The sequence below is a fragment of the Zerene cesonia genome, chromosome 7, assembly GCF_012273895.1.
Source record: "Zerene cesonia ecotype Mississippi chromosome 7, Zerene_cesonia_1.1, whole genome shotgun sequence".
Taxonomy (NCBI): Eukaryota; Metazoa; Arthropoda; class Insecta; order Lepidoptera; family Pieridae; genus Zerene; species Zerene cesonia.
In genome coordinates this window covers 3,959,836-3,984,392 of record NC_052108.1, presented here as the reverse complement: position 1 = coordinate 3,984,392, position 24,557 = coordinate 3,959,836, and the positions used below count along the sequence as shown (strand labels likewise).

The 24,557-nt window shown below is 34.4% G+C and overlaps 1 protein-coding gene across 1 annotated transcript in view; it reads left to right on the top strand.

The window, feature by feature from the left end:
• Positions 1-24,557, top strand: part of LOC119828175 (potassium voltage-gated channel protein Shab) — a 32,544-nt gene that overhangs the window by 5,379 nt on the left and 2,608 nt on the right. Inside the window, exons 2-10 of the mRNA XM_038350274.1 lie at positions 17,186-17,452; positions 18,005-18,232; positions 19,071-19,377; positions 21,280-22,126; positions 22,851-22,972; positions 23,158-23,250; positions 23,560-23,637; positions 23,918-24,068; positions 24,411-24,545. Coding sequence (XP_038206202.1) covers positions 17,256-17,452; positions 18,005-18,232; positions 19,071-19,377; positions 21,280-22,126; positions 22,851-22,972; positions 23,158-23,250; positions 23,560-23,637; positions 23,918-24,068; positions 24,411-24,545 — 2,158 coding nt within the window. The 5' untranslated portion in view covers positions 17,186-17,255. The remainder of the gene's footprint in view (positions 1-17,185; positions 17,453-18,004; positions 18,233-19,070; positions 19,378-21,279; positions 22,127-22,850; positions 22,973-23,157; positions 23,251-23,559; positions 23,638-23,917; positions 24,069-24,410; positions 24,546-24,557) is intronic.

Sequence of the window (24,557 nt, the reverse complement as noted above, 5' to 3'; positions counted from 1 at the left end):
CTATAGACTATAAATAACATTAATTTCTTTTTTTTTATGTCATAGCGGGCAACTGTAGACTATAAATAACATTAATTTTACTGGAAATAATAATATAAAAAACATTTTCTTTTTAAATAAACTTCGCAGAATACGCAAAAATTGATACATGATATTGAACGTAGTTTTCATAGCTTTTTATAGGTACAGGAGGAATGCTACCACAAAAGCTGATGCATATTCCGTTCCTCCAAGATGACAATACATATAGCGCATAGTACCGTCAGGCTAGCAGTTATGCAATTTAAATTTATTTTCATATATTGTCTTTTGCCTTAAAATGTCCACTATTTCCTTTAAATCAAATTGAACTAATTATGATAAAGATTGGAGATTACAAAAAAGTTTAAGCCAAAGTCGTTTTAACTCTTGTATCTCAAACCAGCAGAGCAGTAGTGGCCTATTTTTGTACGTAAAATAATTTATAAGAAACTTTTTATCCAACATCTACAAAATTTGGCACGCCATCTGTGATTTATTAAAATAAAAATCATATCACGGGTTTTTAACAGATTGGTATCGTTTAAATAAATGTATACACATAACTTGCACCAGGATTTCCTGTATTGCCGGAGTCATGGACACGCACACCACATTACAAACATCCCCGGCTCTACAATAAACAAATATGTTCTACAGAAATACGTTCTGTACGTCTAGAGCATCGAAGATTTATCATCACGAAGGAAAATATCATAAGTGGTAATTGTCGCTAATCTTATTTTGCTTGGCTATCTAAATGTATGAATGGGAAAGGATAAGGAGAGGCGTTGAGATTATGTATGTTGCGTATTCTTTTGCGAAACAACTTTATCGTATTCTTCTGTCTCATATATCTTTCTTAAGAAACTACAGTTTTTTTTTCAACAATTTCTATCAATATTATTGAGAAAGATATTCAGATAAAGAAGAGAATTATCAAGAATCATAAATAATACTCTTATAAAGATATGATTATTTCACCTAAACACCATTACATCTCATATTTTTGCAAGAGTATAATAAAATATGAAATTTATTTACTCTCTTATAGGTTTTAAATATGAATTAAGCGTTGAAAACAATGTTGAAATCTGTCACAGTTTCTGCTTCAATTATTAAAATCACCTAAGAGTAGCCGTATCGTGTTTAATTACAACTGTAAATAGCTTCATCAAACGGCCGAATAAGCGTCGATACGAGCGTGGAATGGGCCATTCTCGTTAGCATTCCACAAGGAGACGGCGTGCCAACTCCAAATTGTTTACTCTACGCATTATATCACGGGTAGATTTTTAATCATGATGCGTTCAGAAGGTTCCATCATTTTATGGTTCATATATATTAGGGCTACTATATTTTTCCCTGTTTCCTCATATTTTCATCAATATTTACACTCATCAGCATGCTTTTTATTACGGTAATCGCAACATAAGCATCTATTTTCAGTGATCAAAACATTTCATAACATTTCTCAGGTTCGCTACAAATATAATCTCTGCGTTAAAACGGTAACGTAGACCAGTCTCCTTACCGTACCTATTTATTTAAAAGCTTATCACTCAATTTAAATCAAGTCGAAAAGTATAGCAAGATCTAGATGATGTTGTATGGCATTTGACATATTAATGAGTTTTCATTTTTATTTTATAAAATAAGTGCGACTAAATACTATCTTCCATATCAATATTGCGTTTATATTGTTTTATCCGTTATCGTGTAATGACGTAGATGATGTTTATATTGTGCATTTGGAGATTATCGATAGTGTTAGTTAAACGTTTGCTGTAGTTACAAGTTACGTTAAGTACACATTAGCTTAGCTCGTCCGCTTATCAGCATATTAAATGAGATAGCATTGCAATCACGGACTGTGCAGACATTGACGTTAAAATGATAATATTATACTCAAAAGGAAAAAAGTTTTGGGTAATTTAATAAAAAAATAAAACCTAAGGAATTGAGATGACATTATGAATCTGTATGATTAATAAATCTATATTTTAAACATACATTTTGCATTATAAAGTGAGAAAAATGTACATTGTATAAAAATTAACAAACCAATACCTATATAAAATTTTTATGATGACTCAATTCCTAAGAAAATTGTTAAAATCTTAGCCAAAATCTACACATAAATCTAAATGCCAAAAGTTAGGCACTTTTGGCATCTTATAAAATTTTATGGACGTACTTTAAAAAATTTGGATCGTGCCATATGATATCGGATCCAATATTTGGGAAGATGTGCAATGATGCAATACCGGCGACATAGATTGATGAATGCGGCATAGACTTAGTGTCTGCTAACATCCCAAGGACGGTATATCGAATCTCGTTTCTCATTTATCGTATTTTACCCAGCCGTGACCTACTTCTAAAGGCCTCGGGCTTTCATCCTACTTTTTCCTCTCAACGACGTCACGTACCTGTCTGTTGATGATTAGTTCGTTTACTAACCTTGTTTGGACGATCACTTCTTCGTTATGGCGTTTTGTTGCTCCTAAGGGTAAATAGATTTGTATGAGCTGATTTCCTCATACATTTTAAAAATGGATGAGATAGAGGAAAGTCCTGAAGAAACAAACATCACAGAAATAAACCAGATTACTATTTTTTACAACGCATTAATTTTATTTCTTTTTTTATAGATGCACGCTTTTCCTAGTTATGAGGAGTTACAGCTGCGAAAGTCATGTAATAATGTTATTTTAATTTGTTGGTTTTAGTTATTGCATGTTTTTCAAAATTTTTAACTTTTTAGAACTTGTTTCATAACGACCATTGATTTTCCTTTTTCTCTATAAAGAAAAAATTACAATTAACAGAGAGAATTTATTTTAATTGATAGAATATATTTTGTTAATTATATATTAGGAACCTGAACATTATGTTCTACTAGTAGGTATATAAGGTATATAAGCAATAGTATCTCTATGATTCTTAATACTCACATATTGCGATTTTGAATGCAAGCGCTATAATTGGAAAAGCAGATGATTTTTTTTCTTAAAGAAGAAAAAAATTTACAATACTGTAAATACACGAAACGATATTGCCACAGATATTTTTTGTTACCTTAATTTACAGGCTCATTCCGGTGAGCTCAAATAATAAATAAAATATAGTCGAGGACCAAAATAACATTGAAGAGCAAGGTCGCCTACGCGGCGGGCTATAAATGTTCCATCTTTCTGCTATTTGAGCTTAAAAACGTTCCTTGAAGCTTTGTAACTTATAAAACAGCTTATATCTCAACAGGCAGTCTCATTGTGTTATGTATGTTGGCAAATTAGGTTATGATAATCTTTCTTCTTTTTACAGGGCAGAAATTGTAATTTTGTTATTCGCGATCGTCTCATGAGATACATTTGTCTCTTTCTTGCCACTATCTGAACAGTTAAACCGATACTGTCCGTATTTTTGTTGTAAAATAAAAATATCACACATATTGCTACTTATGTGAAATTCACGGCCATGCAGTCGTCTCTTTCTTGTTACTGTCTATCTTTGTACAATACCTGCCGATGTATATTTTTATCCTAAATAAAATAAAAGAAACATAATTATTTGCATTTACGTGAAATCGCAGCAAGGTTGATGCACCCGTTCCGTTAGGACGACGTTCACCCAATTGGCAGGACGGACTGGCAACCCCCCAGACTGGGTTTGCCCATTCGTCGTATATTTCTGACCACACATCACCTGTCCTAAGCTATTAATAACATGCAAAGCGTAAACTTGGCTCCCTAGGTATGATGTTGCAACCGTAATTACTTTCAGTGCGTTAACTAAGCTTAATAGGTTTTGATATTAGACGAGAACGTTTGATGTTATTTTAATAAGATGTAGGTATACTTATTGCAATTGTACTTATATTTATACATTATGTAATACTGGTTAATATAAAATAACTGGTACTACATAATCTATAAAAACAGTTCTAAAATTTAAATCTAAATTGTATTTGATCTCATGTTTAGCTGTTATATTATTATGAGTCTTACTTGAAAACAAAGGCAGAAAAAGGAACATTGTTTATGGAAATAAACGGTGCTCGTGCAAATTTCTCTTATAAATTTCGACGGATTTTACGAAATTTAATATATTTTGGATTTAGGTTTAATAGTGAGCAAGAGATCATGAAAATTTATTTATACTTCTAAATTTATTTATTCTTCTTATGTATGTATGAATGAAAATGTGTAATTCATTCACATTCAAAATTGAAAATTTAGCTACTATAAATTACCTACGCCACATTGAAAATAATTATACTCACGTGAAGGTTTAAATTTTTTGTAAAAGTAATAAATCATGTATCTTTTTTGTCTTATATTTCTTGTAAGATAAAAAAGTAGGTATGCGATACTGTTTAAAATATATATAAAATATAAAAAGAGTATTGCTATACGACAAATTTGAAACTAAAGGCAAAACCTGCATTTGTGGTCAGTCCTTTAGACCTCTTTCAGTTCGTGTTGAAATTATTTAGTAGTGAAGTTCCACCCGTCGTTTTCATTAAAGTGGATTGAGTGATGAATGAATTGATAGAATTTTAAACAGTCTTTTTATATATTTAACTCTGACACAATGATTTGACGATATCACCAATAGCCCAATCTGGGTTTAGTGAAGTTCAGTGTCTAATGAAATAAAAGGCAAAAAGAAGTGTAAACTGCTGCAAAAAGTTTCCGTTTAACATCACGCTGTGACAGCGCAGCTGGCGAGCTGCCAAGCGGCACAACTTCCGACGATACTCTCGTATTTTCCGCATTAAGTTTCTGAACAGACCTTATAATTGCAATTTTCTTTGTTAAATATATTGAACTTTGAGAATTTCAACATCAAAGAGCCAAGATGTTAATGACATACGTTTTAAACTGCTTATTAAAAGAGTTGTTGTAAATTCAAAGCTACCTTGTACTTGTCGTTAATAATAATTACGCAACTGTTATGGAAAGTCACTTCACTTTGGAACAACGAAATAAAATGGTAATACAAAAAGTTGTATTGTCTTAACACTCGTACTTCACAATATTGCATTATAAATCAGTGTTGTTATACAGTTTCATGATTAACCCAACTAGCGCGCGATCACAGATGAGTCGTTAATGAAAATTTATTACTGAAGCCGCAACACAACTATTAACTGGGATTTCTAACATTTATTGTTATTGACTTCATAATTATCCACTGTTTTCAGAAAGATGTAGGTACATTAATGTCAGTTATGTTTCAACACTGCACATGTTTATAGTTCTGGGCGTGTAGCCTAAGTACGTTCAATACCCAAGTCGTTTCGTACAGAATATGTCTAAATTATGTTTAACTTCAATATTCACTTTTCTATTATTATTATTTATTTCGACAATTAAAGTCAAAAGTCAAACAGTATCTAGTTTTATGTTAAGTTTAAGTCAAACAGTATTAATTATCAGGATTCTAAATTCAAAAACCGATAATTTAAAGGTAAATGTATTTAAAATGCAGATAATGAAGCTTTATTTGTTTCAGTAATTGTACAGCTGTAAATAGAGCAAGCATCTTACATTAAGATAAAATTTATTTTTAGTAATAGGAAAATAAACGTTACTTGAATGTGTATGCAAACGTTGTCTGCAATAGCTTTTGCTAGGTACGCGGCAGCGGTTTATATTTTCCGAACGTGTTTTACATTGTATATCCGTTTTTTAGTAAATATTTTTTCACATGTCTCCTTTTTAATTTGAACAATATGGTTATTTTTAAATTAAATAAATATTTCTTTGTGACAGTCTAGAAGCCCGGATATAGTAAAATATACATGCTCACTAACATGGCAGACACATTAATTAAACATTGTTCTATACTTCGATCTAAATATAAATACGAATGAGAATGAATCAGATATTCACAAGCAATAAATCGAAGAGAGACCACTAGAAGCTTAAAAATACGTATCGAATGATGGGTATGTATCAGTATAGAAATGAGATTTAAGTGCTTATAAACAAGTGGTAACAACTGCGAAAACATATTTTAGTATTTATGAGATCAGTAACATGTGTTATTTTGAATTAGCAAGATCTAAATATTAAACGAAACAGATAAGCTAGGGACGTGATTATGATCTGATGAATTTTTTTAAGTACAGCGGCTTTGGCATTATAAGCTGAGACAGAAGGTTAAGCTTGGAAGGCAAAAGACTGCCTGCTGTCGGTGACAAATTACATAAGCTCTGGAGACTTGCCAGTCATTTGCATAAAGCTGATCCCATGAATTTTTATAAGGGCGTTTGGTGACCACTTCGGGGCGAATGTTGGGTGGTTTTACAAGCACAATTAACTGTTTAACATCGATAGATATATATCTACTGAGGTATAATAATATGCTGTGTTTCCGTCGTGATTAGTGGGTTATGGGGCACATGATATGCTGCTTCATTCATTAATTATCATAATGTACAATTAGGCGATCAACCCTTTTCTCCTGCTGGACTAAGACATTTTTTTCTGAATCTCCGCACAAGACAGTATTATACTATATTATATAGTGTAAATGAGAATAAAATGCAAATTAAATAGAATTTAATGGGGTGTAACACAAATAAGAAAAATAGAAATGTAGAGTTACAAAGAACTAATAGAATTGTAAAAAAACATACAGTAAGTACCTACCAAATATAACAATAATATTAATAGGTTTTTAAAGAAGGTAACTAAATAAGTTTTTGTTTAATACCATTAAACTGCTGTTATTATTTTGCATAGAACTAAAACCATTAAATAAATTTTATTATAAAGAAGGTTATCACTTTATTGTGTTAGTGTAACATGAACTGTAAGAGCCACCGTACTGCGTGAAAACAATGTAGTTAAAGTTTTATGCATTATAGAGCCATTGAGCATCGCGTATAGCTGTTGAGAAACATATAAATTATGTTAGATCGTTAGTAAAAACATTACCCATAATTTATTTCAAAAGGCTATTTTGACTATTAATGTAATATGAAGTTTATTTATTTTATTAGTGTTAATATACGTTTAATTATTAACTTGTATAATAAATAATAATAAAAATCGGGTTAACTTAAACATTACTTATTTTGTCATACCTTATATGCATTTTTTATATTTAAATTATAGATAAATAAATAAAAAATCGTCCTCTGACCTATCTAATAGTATTACAACGACACTTTTTGATAATTTTACTAGCCATTTCATGGCATTCGATGATACAACTAAGTTAGATCAGAAAATAGTGATGATAACATGTGCTAATTCGGCTTCATACCCAAATTGAAAACGCGATCGCGAACTTTTAGCGATTACAATTTGCGCTACTTTTTAAAGCAATTTTATCAACAGACTTATCGACCTAACTTCAATGAACTATACTACTCGATAGAGTTAAACCTCGCGAAAAACTGTTTGGATTTTCATCCCATAGATATGTGAAGAAAATTCTCACTGGGTACATATATTATCTTTGTTTGAAACATTCAATAAAAACACCGCTTGCTTCGATTGCTTTGTAAATAAGTCGATAATTGAGTGATCGATTTTATAGTGTAGTTGGAGCGTTAACAATGTAAATAACATTTATGTATATGTATACCATTTTGAACGATGAAAAAACGGCTCGTTCATGTACAAGCTTTACCGGATCGGCTGCTTGCCAATGTATCGTAAATTGGCAGAATGAGTCGTAAATTCGACCATTATTGATAGTCATTAAATCGGGCACTTTATGACTTCAGTGTAATGACAGCAGCCCCTGCGAAATGTCACGTGATCAGACGGCGAACCCAACCCTGAATTATAATATGTATCTTAAAGTCGTTAGTTCAACGACCAAGTGCCGTTTATGGACATTTTACATTTCTTTTATAATTTGTGTCTTTCGTTTCGTTAACTATCGCACTAGGAGTAAAATATAATTTAGTTATTTAGATGAAATAACTGTTTAGTTTCAAGAGAAGGCGCCGTTAAACAGATTGGTCAGTAAGAAATTTAAAAGGTTCATCCAACCTACAGATAAATTAAAAAAAAAAACGAATGAAAAGCTTAATCATTTTATAATATAATAAACTAATGCAGCAATATACCGATTATAATACTATGGTATCTAAAAGAACCACATCCAATCATCGACTGCAACCACATATCTAATACTTGAGGATTTGATGAAATTAATTTAAATGTTATGTATAGTTTTTGTTACCTTAAATCTTAAAGCACTTTATTCAGAGAAATCAATCCGCGTTATAAACGTAATAACAATATAAACGTTATATACAAACATCTACTCATATTTGAAGCTATGCCATTAATGCTTAAATATAAAGCAAATATTTACAGGATCGCGATAATTTTGTGGTGATATATTATAAAAACCAGACAACCGGATGGCATAAAACTTTTTACATTATAGTCATTAAGATTATATTTTTGTAATAACATGTTATTTGAACTTGCTTTTTGTATCTCGTCGTATTTACTTTTCATCAGAAAATAGGAACGAAATCGCCTAGAGTAGGTAGTCTTTCTTTCCTCATTTAACTAATTTGACTAATTTATGCAAGGGATTAAAGGTTCATCAAGTTGAAGTTACTTATTTAAACTCAAATAAAATGCAACCGTGTGAATATTTTAATAAAATAAATCAAGTACACGCAATAATGACATTTTGTTTAATATTAATGGTTAAACACAGAAGTGCTCACGGTGTGAAATAAAGAATCCCAAGACTTCACTTCAAGTTACCAAATAAGATTTAGATTCTTTGAAAAGCTATTATTTTTGTGGACAAGTGTACAATGTAAAAACGACATAAGTAATTTTACAAATTTGCACTTTGCTAAATGAAAGCTCTTTATTTAAAGAACAAGAAGAAAAGTGAGAGCATGTAAAATTTTTTAACAATTGGGTCAAATTCCTGGCTCCAAAATATGGTACGAAAGTATATATCTTAGTCCAATGACGTCAGATCTTGAAAGTTACGTCATTGTTACAACCCAGATACGAAATGTGTTCATCAATGTATGTAGGGAGTGTATATCAGACGGAACTGATAAAATAATGTGTTTGAAAAATTCCATGTATAGATTGTTTAAGTCAACATTAAATTTTTTTGGAGTTAACAAATTAATTAAAATGAAAATGGCCCCTAATTATTAACCATAAATTAAGCTGTCGTTAAATTGTTTCATTGTGCGTAACAAAATAAACAGGTCTTAATGATAAGTTACTGGTCCATTTGTTTAGCAAAATATAGCGTCTTAGGTATGTTAATCTATACTTTAAGTAAATGTATCCATATGTAAATTCTGTTACTGTTCGAGAATATAGAATCTGCGAAGTAGTTAAGAAATTCTCAATAAATAGAGCTACATACAAAACCATTTGTTTTAAACTATTTTAAGGTAATGGTAACAGACACTCTAATGCGTTTTAAGCGATGGGAGCTTTCCTGTAAATTATTGCAATTCAATATCAGTAAAATAGTCATAAATTTATTAATGCTTCCTCCTATCATTATAGTAGCTTGATGAATAAAAGCTTTTAGAAAATCTGTCTGAAAATTTCTGAATATAAAGAAATTTTTAAATGTTTATTGTTTTGCAAGTAGTTTAAATTCCAACTTGTTGACTGCACGTTAATAACTGAATCAAATTGAAAATTGCATTAGTGAAAGCGTGCGTTCGTCCAACGTGCCAGATGAGTCGTGGTCGCACAGCTGCTCGGTGAAAATACTCTGGTTATATATTTGTTCTGAACGTTTCTAATGCCGATACCGGCCGGACAAATAGATAGGTCAATGTCTTGGGCTAGATCGAGCACGCTTTTGCCCACTCTTAATATATACGGACTAACAACATGGATATAAATAACTTGACGAAGGCAAATAGTTAAATAGTATTGCATGTTAATTTGATATTGGGCACATTATTATTTTCAACATTTATTCAAATCGCTTTTAATTTTAAAATGATTCGTATTGTTTTTGTCTAACAAATGTGAATGCATTAAATGTTCGCCGAGTATACCGTGCAGGCGTTACTAGTTGGAATTGGTAATACGTAATAAATAAGCATGAGTAAACCAACAACGAATGAGCATCTGGTTGTTATTGAACATAAATATATGAATATGTTAGTCACGTTTGTACTATTTTGCTAGAGCTGTCAGTGGCAGAGAATCGACATTCACGAGGGCTGACGAAAGAGTTAATATTAAACTGACGCCTATCATATACCTTAGCCCTGTATCAAGGCGAGGACGAAAATACTCGTGTTGACCTACGCCGGCGCTTCGCGTTTCCTCGTTATTTGTGATCTGAAGAAGTACTTCCGGGCTATAATGTCTTTGTTCAAAGTCGATGGCACAGTTCAATAATCCGTGGAATTATACAAAACATCAAAAAATACTTATAATTAATCTAAAGAGACTTATGAATTAAATATATGTATAAATAATCATTTTAATTATGAAATGTTTGATTTTGTTAGCTGTTGGAGAACTTTGGAAGTCTAGACATACCTTTATTATATATGTTTATGCATACTCACGTAATTATTTAAAGAAATCGAATACTTTGAAATCTTTGTAATTAATTTTTTTGCTCATTTTTATACTGTTTATTTTTGTACTTATCAGCACGGTCATTTCCTGCAAATAAGAAAATGTATGTACATATTTGCATTAACTTTTTATATTTTTGTACTCTTAGTTAAATTGTGAGAATAAGTTAATAAAATAACAAACAAGCTAATTAAAAATATCAACTAAACGCTCGAGACAGAACTGTTAAAATGTTAGAATGGAAGTCACCTACATAAATAGAGTCACATGACTGGGATATTTGTTTTGTTTTCAAAAAATACGAGTGGAAAAAACCTTTCGCGTACTCTCATATTTGTAATTGGGTCACATACTTCAAAAAACTGCAGTGGTCCTATTGTTAAAACAGGTATTCACGATTATATGCAATAAAAGCCAATAACTTTTCATATTAACTGACCATAAACCTATTATGAATACTATTACATTGATGTAGCGTTTCAGTTTGCATGAAAAAATGTTAATAGCACTTAAAAGCTTTCAGTAATATTGGTTTTTTCCTCCTAAAAATTCATGTCATTGTTCCCGTTTGACAATTGAAAGAATAATAGCAGGATCGTTGCGTCAGATACAGCTCTGTTATTCTTTTCGAGATTGAAGATTGATAACGAAGATGTGGTTCCCAAAAATCAACAACAACCCGTTCTGATTTTCCTCAGACAATATTTAAATCATGTGATTTGTACATAAATAAAATATATACTCATTCGTTTTCTTCTAACATAAACTCAATATCAACACTAAGGAATTGGTCGTGCGAAATTTACTACGTTTATGAAAATGCAATTTTAATAGTGGCAAGTGTGGAGGATGGGTAGAGCCCGGGAGGGATGCCAAAAACACTTCGCGCTAAATGCGGACGGACACGTCATTCGTAGTGTCACGCACGGAGTGACGATTCGGGTACCTGCTGCGTTCCATTCGCTAATTGCTGCTGTATTTGAACCTGTCACACTCGCTTTTGACTGAGTGGCGGTTTGATTAATGCAAACCTATTGTTTGGTGCTAATGAACTTAAAAATTCTTTGGGGCTGCCGTAGTTGGTAATACAATTAAGGTTGAATGTGCGTGGTATTATGTACCCAGGTGGTTAAATTACGAACGCTTATGTATAAATATTTTAACAATTTATTGAATTGAATGTGTTGTATTTAGAATAAGAAAATTGCTGAACATAGGAAAAATTCTTACTAAATATTATATTGTACAAATATAATTATATAATTATTTGATTGGCTTAATAAATTTTGCTTTGGTTAAAGTATGCTTAAAGAGAAAATTACGTTTTACAAGGATCTTCTGTATTGAAGAGATCGGTAGAAGTAGCATATATGTTTTTACTATTAATATAGCAAGATATTATTATGTAGACACCTTCGTAGCTCTAAACGTTTACAACGCCGTAATTGCTGTCATTAGGTTGGTGATTCGTACTAATTCACATCAGTTTAATCGCATAGAAAATTTATTCTATTACCGTTTTATACCCTGGAAGGAATAAGACTAATATACTTTCATTGCGTTTAGTACCCAACATGATCATTGCGCACATAATATTTAATTAATTTTAATTTATGGGAAAGCAGTGGATACAATTTATTCTCAAATATGTTTTACTCAGATACATGATACATAACATTAAATTTATGTATCAGAAATGTCAATATTGTCAATATTAGCAAATAAAGCAATAAAATCTGTGAATTACAATTATTTCGCTCTAGATTGGAACGTTCTGCTTTAAGAAATGAACACATTTTTGAACAAATATTCCATATTGTCTATTAATGCCGCAGTACTTCAGTTCGTTGCCAAAATAGTATACAGTTATTACACAATGTTTTATCAGCAATTTAACATTGACAGCTTCAAGTTTTAACTATAATATACTGCACGGAACGTTCGACAACTCAACGAGTACTCAGGGAAAACGAGGTTAGAATGCTTTTAAACTATATACGATTATAAGTGGTGACATGATTTATAGGCGAGTAGTTCCATGCGTAATTGTTTTTTGATAGTAGCTAAATAATAACTTTGCATAAAAATGTTCTTTTTTGCGTATAATATAAAAGGTTCATTACAGAATAGGGGCATCTTAAAACAAGAAGACATTATAGTAATGCTGCTGTACAACAAGTATCAAGCATTATTATAAATAAAAATTAGTGTTAAATGTAACGTCACTATTTTTATTTTTTAAATATTATAAAAACAAATAATACAATGTAACTTTCAATAAACGTAGTGTAGGGAGGTAGGTAAATTGCCGACCATTTCTGTATTGAGGGCGTTGCATTGATGCCTTATCCATGCACACGTGCGATTCAATTACTGGATCCTACCCAGGGCAGTACAGCTTGCATTAAATGGGGCGCTACGCCGCACCGCAAATGTCAAGGGTGAGAGCCGACGATATTACAACCCTTTGGGGCTTATAGCTTTTAATAACGTTACCGCACATACAATATTCCTCAAATTTGGTCGTGTGCTTAAATTGGTTGCCTGTCGTATGTATATCATACGTTGAAGAAATTCTGGTCATATTAACAATTTCATGCAGATTGAGCCAGTAATAAGGACATTACACAATACAATAAATTACCTTATATCTTCTGACAATATTCTGATCTTACGCGAGTATTATACATTTAGAAATTAAAAACTTTTTAACGGATTTTAAACGCGATTTATTCATTATATTATTAACCCGACGTTTCGAACACTTTACAGCGAGCGTGACCACGTTAAAAAGTTTTTAAGTTTTAAATTTGTGAGTTCTCTAGAAATTCCGCTGTGTGGATTCTGTTCTGTGTGATGTGGGAAAATTATAGCAACCATGGTAAAATATCAATCAGATAATTTGAATAGCTATCAACTTGTAGAATATAAACTTCATAAATATTTCTTATAAAGAAAAATTCCTTTTATGGTCTGCTTTAATGTGACTTTGAATCAAATATAGAGCCAAGACTGAATTATACATTTCACCAAAAATCATTCCGATAAGAGTACGATTGCCATGGCAAATTATTATTATGTGGCGTGTTGCCAGCTTTCTAATAGATTGATTTATGTCTTGGTGACCCAAAAATGTATTTTTTACGTTTCTTAAACAGGCAATAGGCATGTAGAATATTTGATATTATTTGATTATAATATAATGAGGAATTTAACAAATAGAGTATTTTTTTAACAAGAAATTCTTAAATTATATACTTATTATACAGTACACGATCGCATTGATTGATACTTTTATATCATAAATCATTAAGCTTTTTTAATTAAAAACTGTAATTATCTCTGTGTAAAACATGAATTTAGAATATGATAGACAAAAACAATTATTTATTCTTTTCAACACATACAACCGATATAAAAATGAAATCTTGAGTAAAGAAAAATTAATTGTAATCAAGGTTTAGATTTAAGAAATTTTACACAACAATTTAAAAATAAGTTTATACTCATCTATATCAGATATTTCTAATGATATAATATGAGAACAAGATACACCAAGTGAAATGTAAGACAAGGTTACAGGGTCAAGGACAAAATAAAGCGACTAATGAGACCCACAACCTCTTAATACGTCGTTACTTGAGACATCACAAAGTCGCGACACTCTGTCTATGGAGGGAATATGGAACGTATTAATATTATATCGGCAGCTAAGTCTCCTATAAATATAAATAATTTCTTTGCATTTTTAAATTGTAAGTGTTATAAGGATCTTTCAAATAATTAACAAAATAACAGATCTTCATTTTCTCTTGGTATTCCGAATATAACTCAAACAAGCTAGTAATTTGTAATAGATTTTCACGAAAATCGAGAAATGTATTATAGAAAGTTGGCAAGTGATACAAGTTGGGGAAAGCTATCAGATTATTTGCCTACTACCGGCGGCGCCTACACGCCTGTCGCGTAGCCCTCAAGATCAATACGAGCTACGGAGCTACGGAGCTTCCCTCGTAGCGAGCCTATTTACTAAGATCTCTTCCATTTTCGTAACTCATATAGATATACGTCATGAATACCAAGTGAGTTCGCGAAAACTACAGGGTTGTCTTAAATATCTCTCTCCATTTTTACGTCTTCTTATGAATATAGCAGTAGAATTAATATTTTTTTCTCTCATACGATATTATGCGTTAATTATATAATTCGTTTAGACGAATATTTTATATACGATAAAGTTAGTAAATGGTTTTATAGTATTGGATCATAATCACCACCATCGTCAGCCCATATATGTTCTTACTGTTGGGACACAGGCCTCCTATGACGGTTCTGGTCATATTCCACCACGCTGGCCAAGTGCGGGTTGGCAGATGTCACATGTCGTCGAACTTTTAATTCTTGGACATGCCGGTTTCCTCACGATGTTTTCCTTCACCGTTTTAAGCAGTGGTGATGTTATCTACATGTGCAGAAAAAATTGAAAAATCAATTTATTTCCTGCACGCTCGCCCGGTGTCGAACCCCGACTTATCGATTTTGAAGTCCGAGGTTCTCACCACTGAGCCATCACTGTCGATATTAGACAATAATATACATAGTATTGGATATTAAACATAATATATCCACCGAGTTTTATTTTTCTTAAGCGCGTGAGGACTAACAATGTCTTCGTGTTATTTTGTCTCCAAACTTATACAGTAAGAGGCAATGTTATAAGGGATAACAATAATAATGTTATCGACCGTTAATGTCGGCGACCAGACTGAGTGGCGCCAGGGTAAATAACTAGTTGAGTGATGCATGTAGACAATTTGACCTACATTTCAGTTTCATTATTTATTCAGCCTCTTTTGGACTCGTTTCATATATGACTGGCAACAAAACATTGTTCATGCATCCAGAAAAAATCTCTTACTTTTATAATACAAATTATATTAAATAATTATTTTTAGCAAAAAACTAAACCGCCTACAAATTGTTAGAGCTAGATCAAATTTAAATGGGACCAAACAGCAGGCGCTAGCTTTTCATTAAAAAAATAATAATAATAATAATAAAAATCAGTTCATCCAGTAAAAAGTTATGAGGTAGCAAATACAAAAAAAAAACAGTTGCAAGGATATACATATTTTTACCCGTACCTCGAAATAAGTTTTCGTCAAATTAAACGTATGAACAATAATCATTTTTTAACAACGTTAAAAAGTTTAGGTACGAGGGGATATTAATCTGAATATTGAGATTTAATAAAAGCGATGTTTACAATGGTATGCAGCGGTTTATCCTATGATTGGATTAGGCTGTATGCAAAGGTTCGAAAGCCGCTGGGCGCTAGACTAATCGATTGCTCCCGCCCACTCTCATGAAACCAATCCCCCTGTTATATCTTCTCTATATCATTTCTACATAAATTTTATCTATACTTGTACGATAACAAAATTGCTTATGAATTATTGAGATTACTTTTCTTACAACCGTGAAGGCATCGCTATTGAATCCTTTCTCCTTTGGTTGATAAACAATGATCAGTACAATATCATAAAGATACGAAAACCCTTTTTGAAGTTCTTATAACACTATCAAACATAAATCGGACCCTATCTGTCTGTCTCTTTTTTACGAACAGACCTCTTCCTGTGGGGTATGGGTCAGATGAAATACATCTGTTTCAATGAGCTTTTTCTGTCCAGACCGAGACATTATTTTTGTTCCCCACCGGGAATGGAACCCAGGCCCGTTAGGTTCTAAGCTCACGCGTTATCCACCGATAGGTTTTATCGGGAAAACCTCGAGATTGAATATCTTTTTCTTTACTATACGAGCGAATCTTCGGACGGAAAGCTAGTATAATAAAAAAAAACACTATGTTATTTATTTGTTTCCGATATATTAACCTAATTGAATCGATCTGTTATGATCTGTAATGTAAAAAAGTTACCTGACGTAGTTATGAATGAATGAATTTCTTCACCACAAAACCAATATTGGCATTTAAACAATCCCCTTATCTCTTACATGAAATGCAAAAGGAAGCTTTTCTGCTCTATTATTGTTTTGTCCTTTATATATTCAATATTTTACCTGTGGTGCTACCAACCTCAACAATGGCGTTAGTATAAAAGTCGTAGACACGTAAGGTGAATGAGCCGAGAAGTTTTTGTTTTACTACGAATTACTACGATCGATTTTATGTCGTGCTATGAGTACCTTTAAGGCACTTAACGCATTTCGGCTAGCAACTTTAACTTTAAAAGTAAATGAGAAACAAGAACTCATACCCATTTATATTATTGGTATAGTTTTTATTGCTATCTTTGCATATTATCATCTATCGACGCTTAAGATACGTTTTATAAACCAATATTGTACAAAATTGTAATAAAAATGTCGAAACAATATTAGTTTTAGATAGGAACAATTTTAATAATAAAAGATAACCAAGTGGATAAGTGAGTACTGGCAATTTAGCTTAGATTTGAGTTACTTGACCGGTAATAATTGTTCTGAATATTAGTTTATGGCCTTTTGCATAGTTCCTGTATGTAAGTTAACACAAACAGATACTTAATCATTAATTATTTTAATTCTTATAGTTGTGCGCGGCGAAAGCATCAAAAAAGCGGCTTGATGGGGCGGCGGCGGGTAGCACGATGAGCTAGCGGTATGGGAGGCGAGGGGGCGGGCCGCGGCGCCGCGCACTGGCACGTGGGCGACTCGCCCCCGCGCGCGCCCATGGGCTTCGCGGCGCCCGCGCAAGATGCGCCGCTCGACCGCGGACACGCGCCGGCGCCGGCGCCGGCCCCGGGCGCTCCGGCGCAGGCCGCCGCGGCCAATGCCGCCCTACAGCGGGCTCACTCCAGGTACGGTACACGCCAGTATGACGCTTATTTAGGTTCTTATACATTTACTGGGAAGTGAAATTTACATTTGCTTCATTTGCTGATTATGCAAATCCGTTCAGTTATATTGTGGTTGAATTACCTGAATTAGACAGAATTTTCCAGAATAATTCCTCATAATACATTACGATACATAAATATATCGCAATCGGCACGAAAATTCCACATTGTGTTATTTTTGTCGTAAAACATTTTGATGTAATTATTTTATGATAATTCGTTCTGATAGACCAAGCCTTAATAAGCTGTGGGGTTCAAATCTAAACAAGCTTAGCAATATTTACTGAGTGACGGTGCAAAATGAGGTCGAAAGATTCAATGTTGATAAAAGCTTACAACTCTCTAAAGTTTATTAATTATAACTTAACACGACCTCGAAGGCGATATATATTTTTTTCTAAAATAATAGTATGCGATTTCTGCGAGGCAGTTTAGGTAGCTGACCTTTGCAACGCATTCCCGTTCTGTCCATATCTGTGTCGTTGGAATTAAACATGAGTGACATTATTATAGATCAATGTCATCCCTACCACCGGAGCCTTTTATGATGCTCCGGGCTAAAGCTCTCAGCAAACGAGTGATCATCAATGTTGGCGGTGTACGACATGAGGTCCTTTGGCGCACATTGGAGAGGCTCCCGCACACACGTCTAGGCAGATTGCGAGACTGCAATACACATGAAGCGATCACTGAACTCTGTGATGACTACTCCTTACAGGACAATGAATACTTCTTTGACAGGTAAGCATTTGAATTACAAACATCATTATATGATAATATGCTAAGGTTATAGTGTAGGATATGGTTGTCTTTGCAAGGCGGCCAATCTCTCGTAATGATTGATGTAACCGTGAATGATGCTTTGAAAGAACTAGTAAAATAATCCCACAAAACGTTGGATGCGTCTTGCACATCCCGCATTTTGCGCAACAAGTGCCAAAGAGATAAATATCCTTAACACTTTTACAGAAAGAGTGTTTTTCTTTCCTGAATGGTCTATACACGTCTGCAAAATCTTAACTTAAATTTAAAATGAATGGTTGCGAAAATGTTTACCAAGTAGTCACTAAAACCGTCCGGGTTTGCAAAATGTTGTCACTGTAGTGATATATGCAGCACGAATTGGGCGAGCTCGCATCGGGTAAGGTGCCACACCCCCACAGAAGATGTGTGTGGTGCCGGAGGCCCGTATAATTTCTGCACCCTTCCCGTTTATTTATTCTTTTCAATGCTTTGCATATCCTTTATCCCTTAAAATTAGGCAACGCATTTTCAGCGGCCTTACAAATTTTCATGGGCGGCAAAAATAAATGACTTCAGGAAGTTTGAATTCATTTTTAGGTGTACTGACGAAACTTCATACTTCGTATTCCCATTCACCTTTTATTCTAACTAGCTACAAAAAGCCCCGCATCCAATTTCCAAAAAGTTGGCCGCCTTCTGTCCTAGTCAGTTTACGTTTGTATTGTCGTTTGCACCTAATTTAACTTTATTTTTTGTTGACACTTTGTTATTTCGTTATGTTTTAGCAAGTCCTTAAATATTATGTACATTTCATGTTAACTTCATAATTTTTCAGGCACCCGAAGAGTTTTAGTTCAATATTAAATTTCTATCGAACTGGCAAATTGCATTTAGTGGACGAAATGTGTGTGCTGGCATTTAGCGATGATCTAGAATATTGGGGTGTGGATGAACTTTATTTAGAATCGTGTTGTCAGCACAAATATCATCAAAGAAAGGAACACGTCCACGAAGAAATGCGTAAGGAAGCCGAGAGTTTGCGACAGAGGGAAGAGGAGGAATTTGGTCAAGGCACTTGTGCTCAATATCAGAAGTGGTTGTGGGACTTACTAGAAAAACCCACAACGAGTATAGCCGCTAGGGTAATGTATTCAATTAACATAAGTCTTTCATAACACAAATAAATAATTAATTTTGTAACTAAGCTGCCAGGATACTAACATTTAAGTGAAGGTACTAACAAATCTAATTGAATTTATGATATAGTAGTGATTGTCACTTTTCTGAGTCTGAATGAAAAAGGTATAAGCACAGTAAGTTAAAATTTTACAGGTATTTAAGAATCTACAATTCAGTTTGCGTAATTAACTTTTTGCTTCGAAAAATATCGTCTCGATATTTTTTTACAAAATTAAAAAAAAATCAACTTTACCTAAAATAAATTTTTGACTAACGTCTATAGATACTTACCTGAAAGTCATTTACAAAAAAAAACCAAGCAAGTCAAAACTTATTTTGTATAATACAAATAATAACGTCTCTAAGTACTACCTACCTTTAGCACTATGGTTCGTAAATGTCGTATTTAATGTGGTGCATGAATAACATCTATCTATTGCATTGACTGTTAATTCGTCTATTTATTTTTGTTAATTGTGGTGTTGTGTGCCCGTCTTGCACGATTCCAACTGTAGTTTGTAATCCTATCGCTTTTGTCGACTCTGCCTGAATGTTCTGTGATGTCTTCCTTTTTCTATATTATTGCAATTAGAAATGAGATCTAAGTATTCGACATCAACGATGCTCCAAATGGTCTGTAAGTATTTATTTATATTTATATCAGCAAAATAGTTGCAGAGGAAAATTAACCTATCGATAAACCTACCTGTTACAGGTTGATAGGAAAGCGAAATATAAACATGTTTTGAGAAATCTGTTTGTACATAAAGACACTTATAGATTATCTTATAACATACTTTGGGATAGACGAAAGTAACTTTTAATGTACTCCTATATGTTTATTAATAATATATATAACTAATGTATGAATTGCGATGAATAGAACATCTACTGTATATAGTCGTATATAGGCGCTTTTTATATAAGCTGGTGTAAAAAGCCAATGTTGCAGGTGGGCACAATTTGCCAATATAACATCACTTGCTCTTAATTTTAATGTTCACAGCCGCGTCGGTCTCTGACGAGAATATCAAAACAAAGCTTAATTGTTGTCGCAAATATTGCTAAAATGGGATGGGCTTACGCAATGTGACCAGCCGTTGCTGACGGCGCTCCGTCGGCCCTTGTGCGTTGCGGCACGGGACGGCAAGACGTCCTGCGAAGGAGACTTCGTACGGTGCCTGCCGCGCCCGCGCCGCCTCTCACATTGGTTGAGCGTCGTTCTGCAGACCCCTTTCTACCCCTCTATACTTTTACACCTGCCCTTTATAAAGTTCCAACTGTCTAACGCTTTCGCTTTACCATAAACCACTAACAATACCAAAGAACGAACGAGCGTTAAATATTAGAATGTTGTTGAAATATATTCTTTATATCCACGAAAATATAAACACAGTAACGTCGTGTTTTATTTGATGTAACATTGTCACAGATTTTTAAATATTACTTAATTTTCGAATATGTGTTCCATAGTGACGATTCGCTGACGCTCGTTTGTTCAATACATATATACAAATTAATAATTATTGTAACATATCTAACTTTATTAACACCACGTCAACACAACACTACTGTGACATATTACAACAATAGATGTTATTTTTACACCAGAACTGCAATTACCTATAAAGGCGTTCTAAAACATGAAATCTGTACTTAATTATTTACCCACTTCTGTAAATACATACCTACATGCAAACACTATGAAAATAACTTTCAAACAACCACTGTTAACACAATGTTGTAATCGAAACTTACAATTAACACCGTCAACTTGTATAATTGATGTACCTAGTTGTTTGTAATGACATGACGTGTGACAGCGCGGTGTTGAGCAACCAAGCTCAAAAAGTGCGTGCTTGCAGGTGATTGCCGTGATCTCAATCCTCTTCATCGTGCTGTCCACGATAGGGCTCACTCTCAACACGATACCACAGATGCAAGTAGCTGACGAGAACGGCACGCCCATGGACAACCCGCAGCTGGCTATGATAGAAGCCGTGTGTATTACATGGTTCACGCTCGAGTACGTGTTGCGATTTAGTGCTTCGCCGGATAAGTGGAAATTTTTCAAAGGTGGACTGAACGTTATAGATTTGTTGGCTATATTGCCGTACTTTGTCTCTCTTTTCCTTCTGGAAACGAATAAAAACGCGACGGACCAATTTCAAGATGTGCGCCGTGTTGTCCAAATATTTCGTATCATGCGTATATTACGTATATTAAAACTCGCTCGACATTCGACCGGGTTGCAATCACTAGGTTTTACACTTAGGAACTCTTACAAAGAACTTGGACTTCTCATGTTGTTTCTCGCGATGGGAGTTCTCATATTTTCGTCGCTGGCGTACTTCGCGGAGAAAGAAGAACCGGGAACTAAATTTATTTCTATTCCTGAAACTTTTTGGTGGGCGGGAATTACGATGACGACGGTCGGATATGGGGATATATATCCCACGACCCCACTGGGCAAGGTCATTGGCTCTGTTTGCTGCATTTGCGGCGTGTTGGTAATTGCGTTACCCATCCCTATAATCGTCAACAATTTCGCCGAGTTTTACAAGAATCAGATGAGACGCGAGAAGGCGCTCAAACGGCGGGAGGCGCTCGAGCGCGCTAAGCGCGAAGGCTCCATCGTTTCCTTCCACCACATTAACTTGCGAGACGCCTTCGCCAAGAGCATGGACCTGATCGACGTCATTGTTGACACAGGTCAGTACTAGTCTTCGCCGTTTGCTGATGCTTTACCATGTCATGTGTTATGTTGTGTCTAATTGTTATCTTGTCACGTTTGCATGCATGCTTTTTATGGTCTGTGCTCATTTTCAGTTTGATGTGTTCAATGAATGCAATGAATGCAAAAGGAATGCACGTCGCGTAGTTACGCTCTCCGGACTCGCAGACATATAGACTCAAAATTAAACAGATCACGTTACATCGCAGCTACAGCTATGTTAACTCGTCCGATGAAAAGAGGTGCATTCAGAGAATTTTATTCCTTGTCTTCAGGTGACAAATGCGTCCTCATTGAGGCGAGAGACGACGTCAGATGAGCTACTTACTCCTATCGCACCGTCGTACTCGACCCCTTATTAGTATGTCCGTAGCTCGGGGTCGGGTTCGCGTCGCGTGTAGCTTGCGATGTGCGACGAAGACACTTTACCTAAGGTCGATTACATTGTCAGCGTAAGCCTAACGCTTCATAGAACTAACACCCATTCTTCTGTGGCCTGTCTGTTGTGTGTATCCGGAGGAAGCTGAATTATTAGACTGTTCGTGTGGAATGTGTGTTGTGTATCTCACGCTGCTATTTCGTCATTCGTTATTAATATCGCTAAATTATCGTATATCATGCATATTTAAGCAAAGGTTAAAACGCTTAAGGGGTTAAGAGAAAAGGGAAACGATGCTACTTATGAATGGTATGTGTCTCCAGGACACAACCTGTCTCAGGCGGACGGCACAAGTTTGGAAGGCGAAGCACCGCCCACCACCGGCTGCTACAAACAGTACGAGCACGCGCTTGCCAACAGGATGCCACAAGCTGAAGCTAATCAGGTACCATGGCTTACATACCAATACGCTTAAATATCTGAGTATATAGGCATCGCATCACTTGTTTAACAATTGATAAATTACGACTTATTAGGTTCATTGCGGTTTCATTGTTCATTTCAGCTGTAGAATAAAGTATAACAAGTATCATATATTATAGAAACGGCTTGTAAATCATTCAGTTGTAGTTTCAGAGCAGTCCTAAGAAAGATCGACGCTTCTCCGCAGAAGGCTTGGGCACACCGGAGAAACGCTTGCTCATAAATCCTGAACAAACACCAGTAAGATATTTCATACAATCATTTATTGCTAGCGCTTGCAGTGTTTTAAATTGGTGTACTAATGTAATATTATAGATATACTAACAGGAACTAAATCTTATCATAGAAGTATTTAGTGAAACTGTATACTTTGTGTGTATTATGTGTGTATAAATCAGTGACGATGTTTCAAAGAAAGTACTCACCGTATACTAAGAGTATGTAGTATTTTATAGTTTAACATATCATCGTTACAGATTTACGTTTAGTTTCGACAGTATATGTAGTAGTTAGAGATTCTCGTTAACAACTAATATTTTTCTTTTCTAGGAAAAGAAGATTGCTGAAAAACAGCTTGACTTGGAACAGCTCCCTTCTGAATTTGAATGTTGTTTTTGCACGTTCAAGGTACTAAGCACTAACGGCTTCGCAAGTCACAATAACGTAGCACTAACTAAATGTCTATGTATTTGTGTTTTTAACATATTTATTATTAACTTCTAAAAGGCGTAGTAAGTATTTCCATAAATTTATCACAGAAAAAAGGAGTACGTAGGCGTTTTCGGAGAAAATAACATTAGTGGGTGTGTATTATGTTAGAGAATTATGTGCATGTGAGCTTAAATGCATATATGAGATAACCAATAAACCGGATATGGTGATTTGAAATGAAATTTTTATTACACAGGGCTACAAGGAGTTCATAGATGCAGAGCAATTGATGCCAATGTCAACATCTGACTTGCGGCAGCCCGTATGCGTGGAGTTAGCCTGTCTCCAGCGCCACCCCGCGCCACGAGCCCTGCCGGAAGCTACTCCCAACAGCCTCGACAGCCCTGGTACATATAATTTATTATATGATTTACAAACCAAACCAAACCCATTTCACACATTTGATAAGATTCCTCCATTGTCTGTGATTATATATTGTGCAACAACCTATGTGTTCGTCTGAGTGATCTACTCGTATGTACCTACATACCTACCCTTGTATAAAAATTGCACATTGTAAATTGATTATAATCAATAAGTATGTCACATTGCTAATCATTTCACGTTGTAATAAATATTTATAGCACACTCACATTTCAGCATTCTTTTGTTTGAGTAGAGCACACGCAACGTAGGTAGTACCTACATTGGGCGTGCTCGGCTCCATATGCGTCTGTCTTGCGTTGCAGATACATTTGCATCATGCCTTACGCACCCTTTTCCTTCAGAGGGCGACATCACGTGCGAGAACGACTCCTCAAACTTGTATGTGAATCCTCTGGACGGTAGCGGCGGCGGCGGCGCGGGGGTCGGGGTGGGCGGGGGAGTGCCGCCCG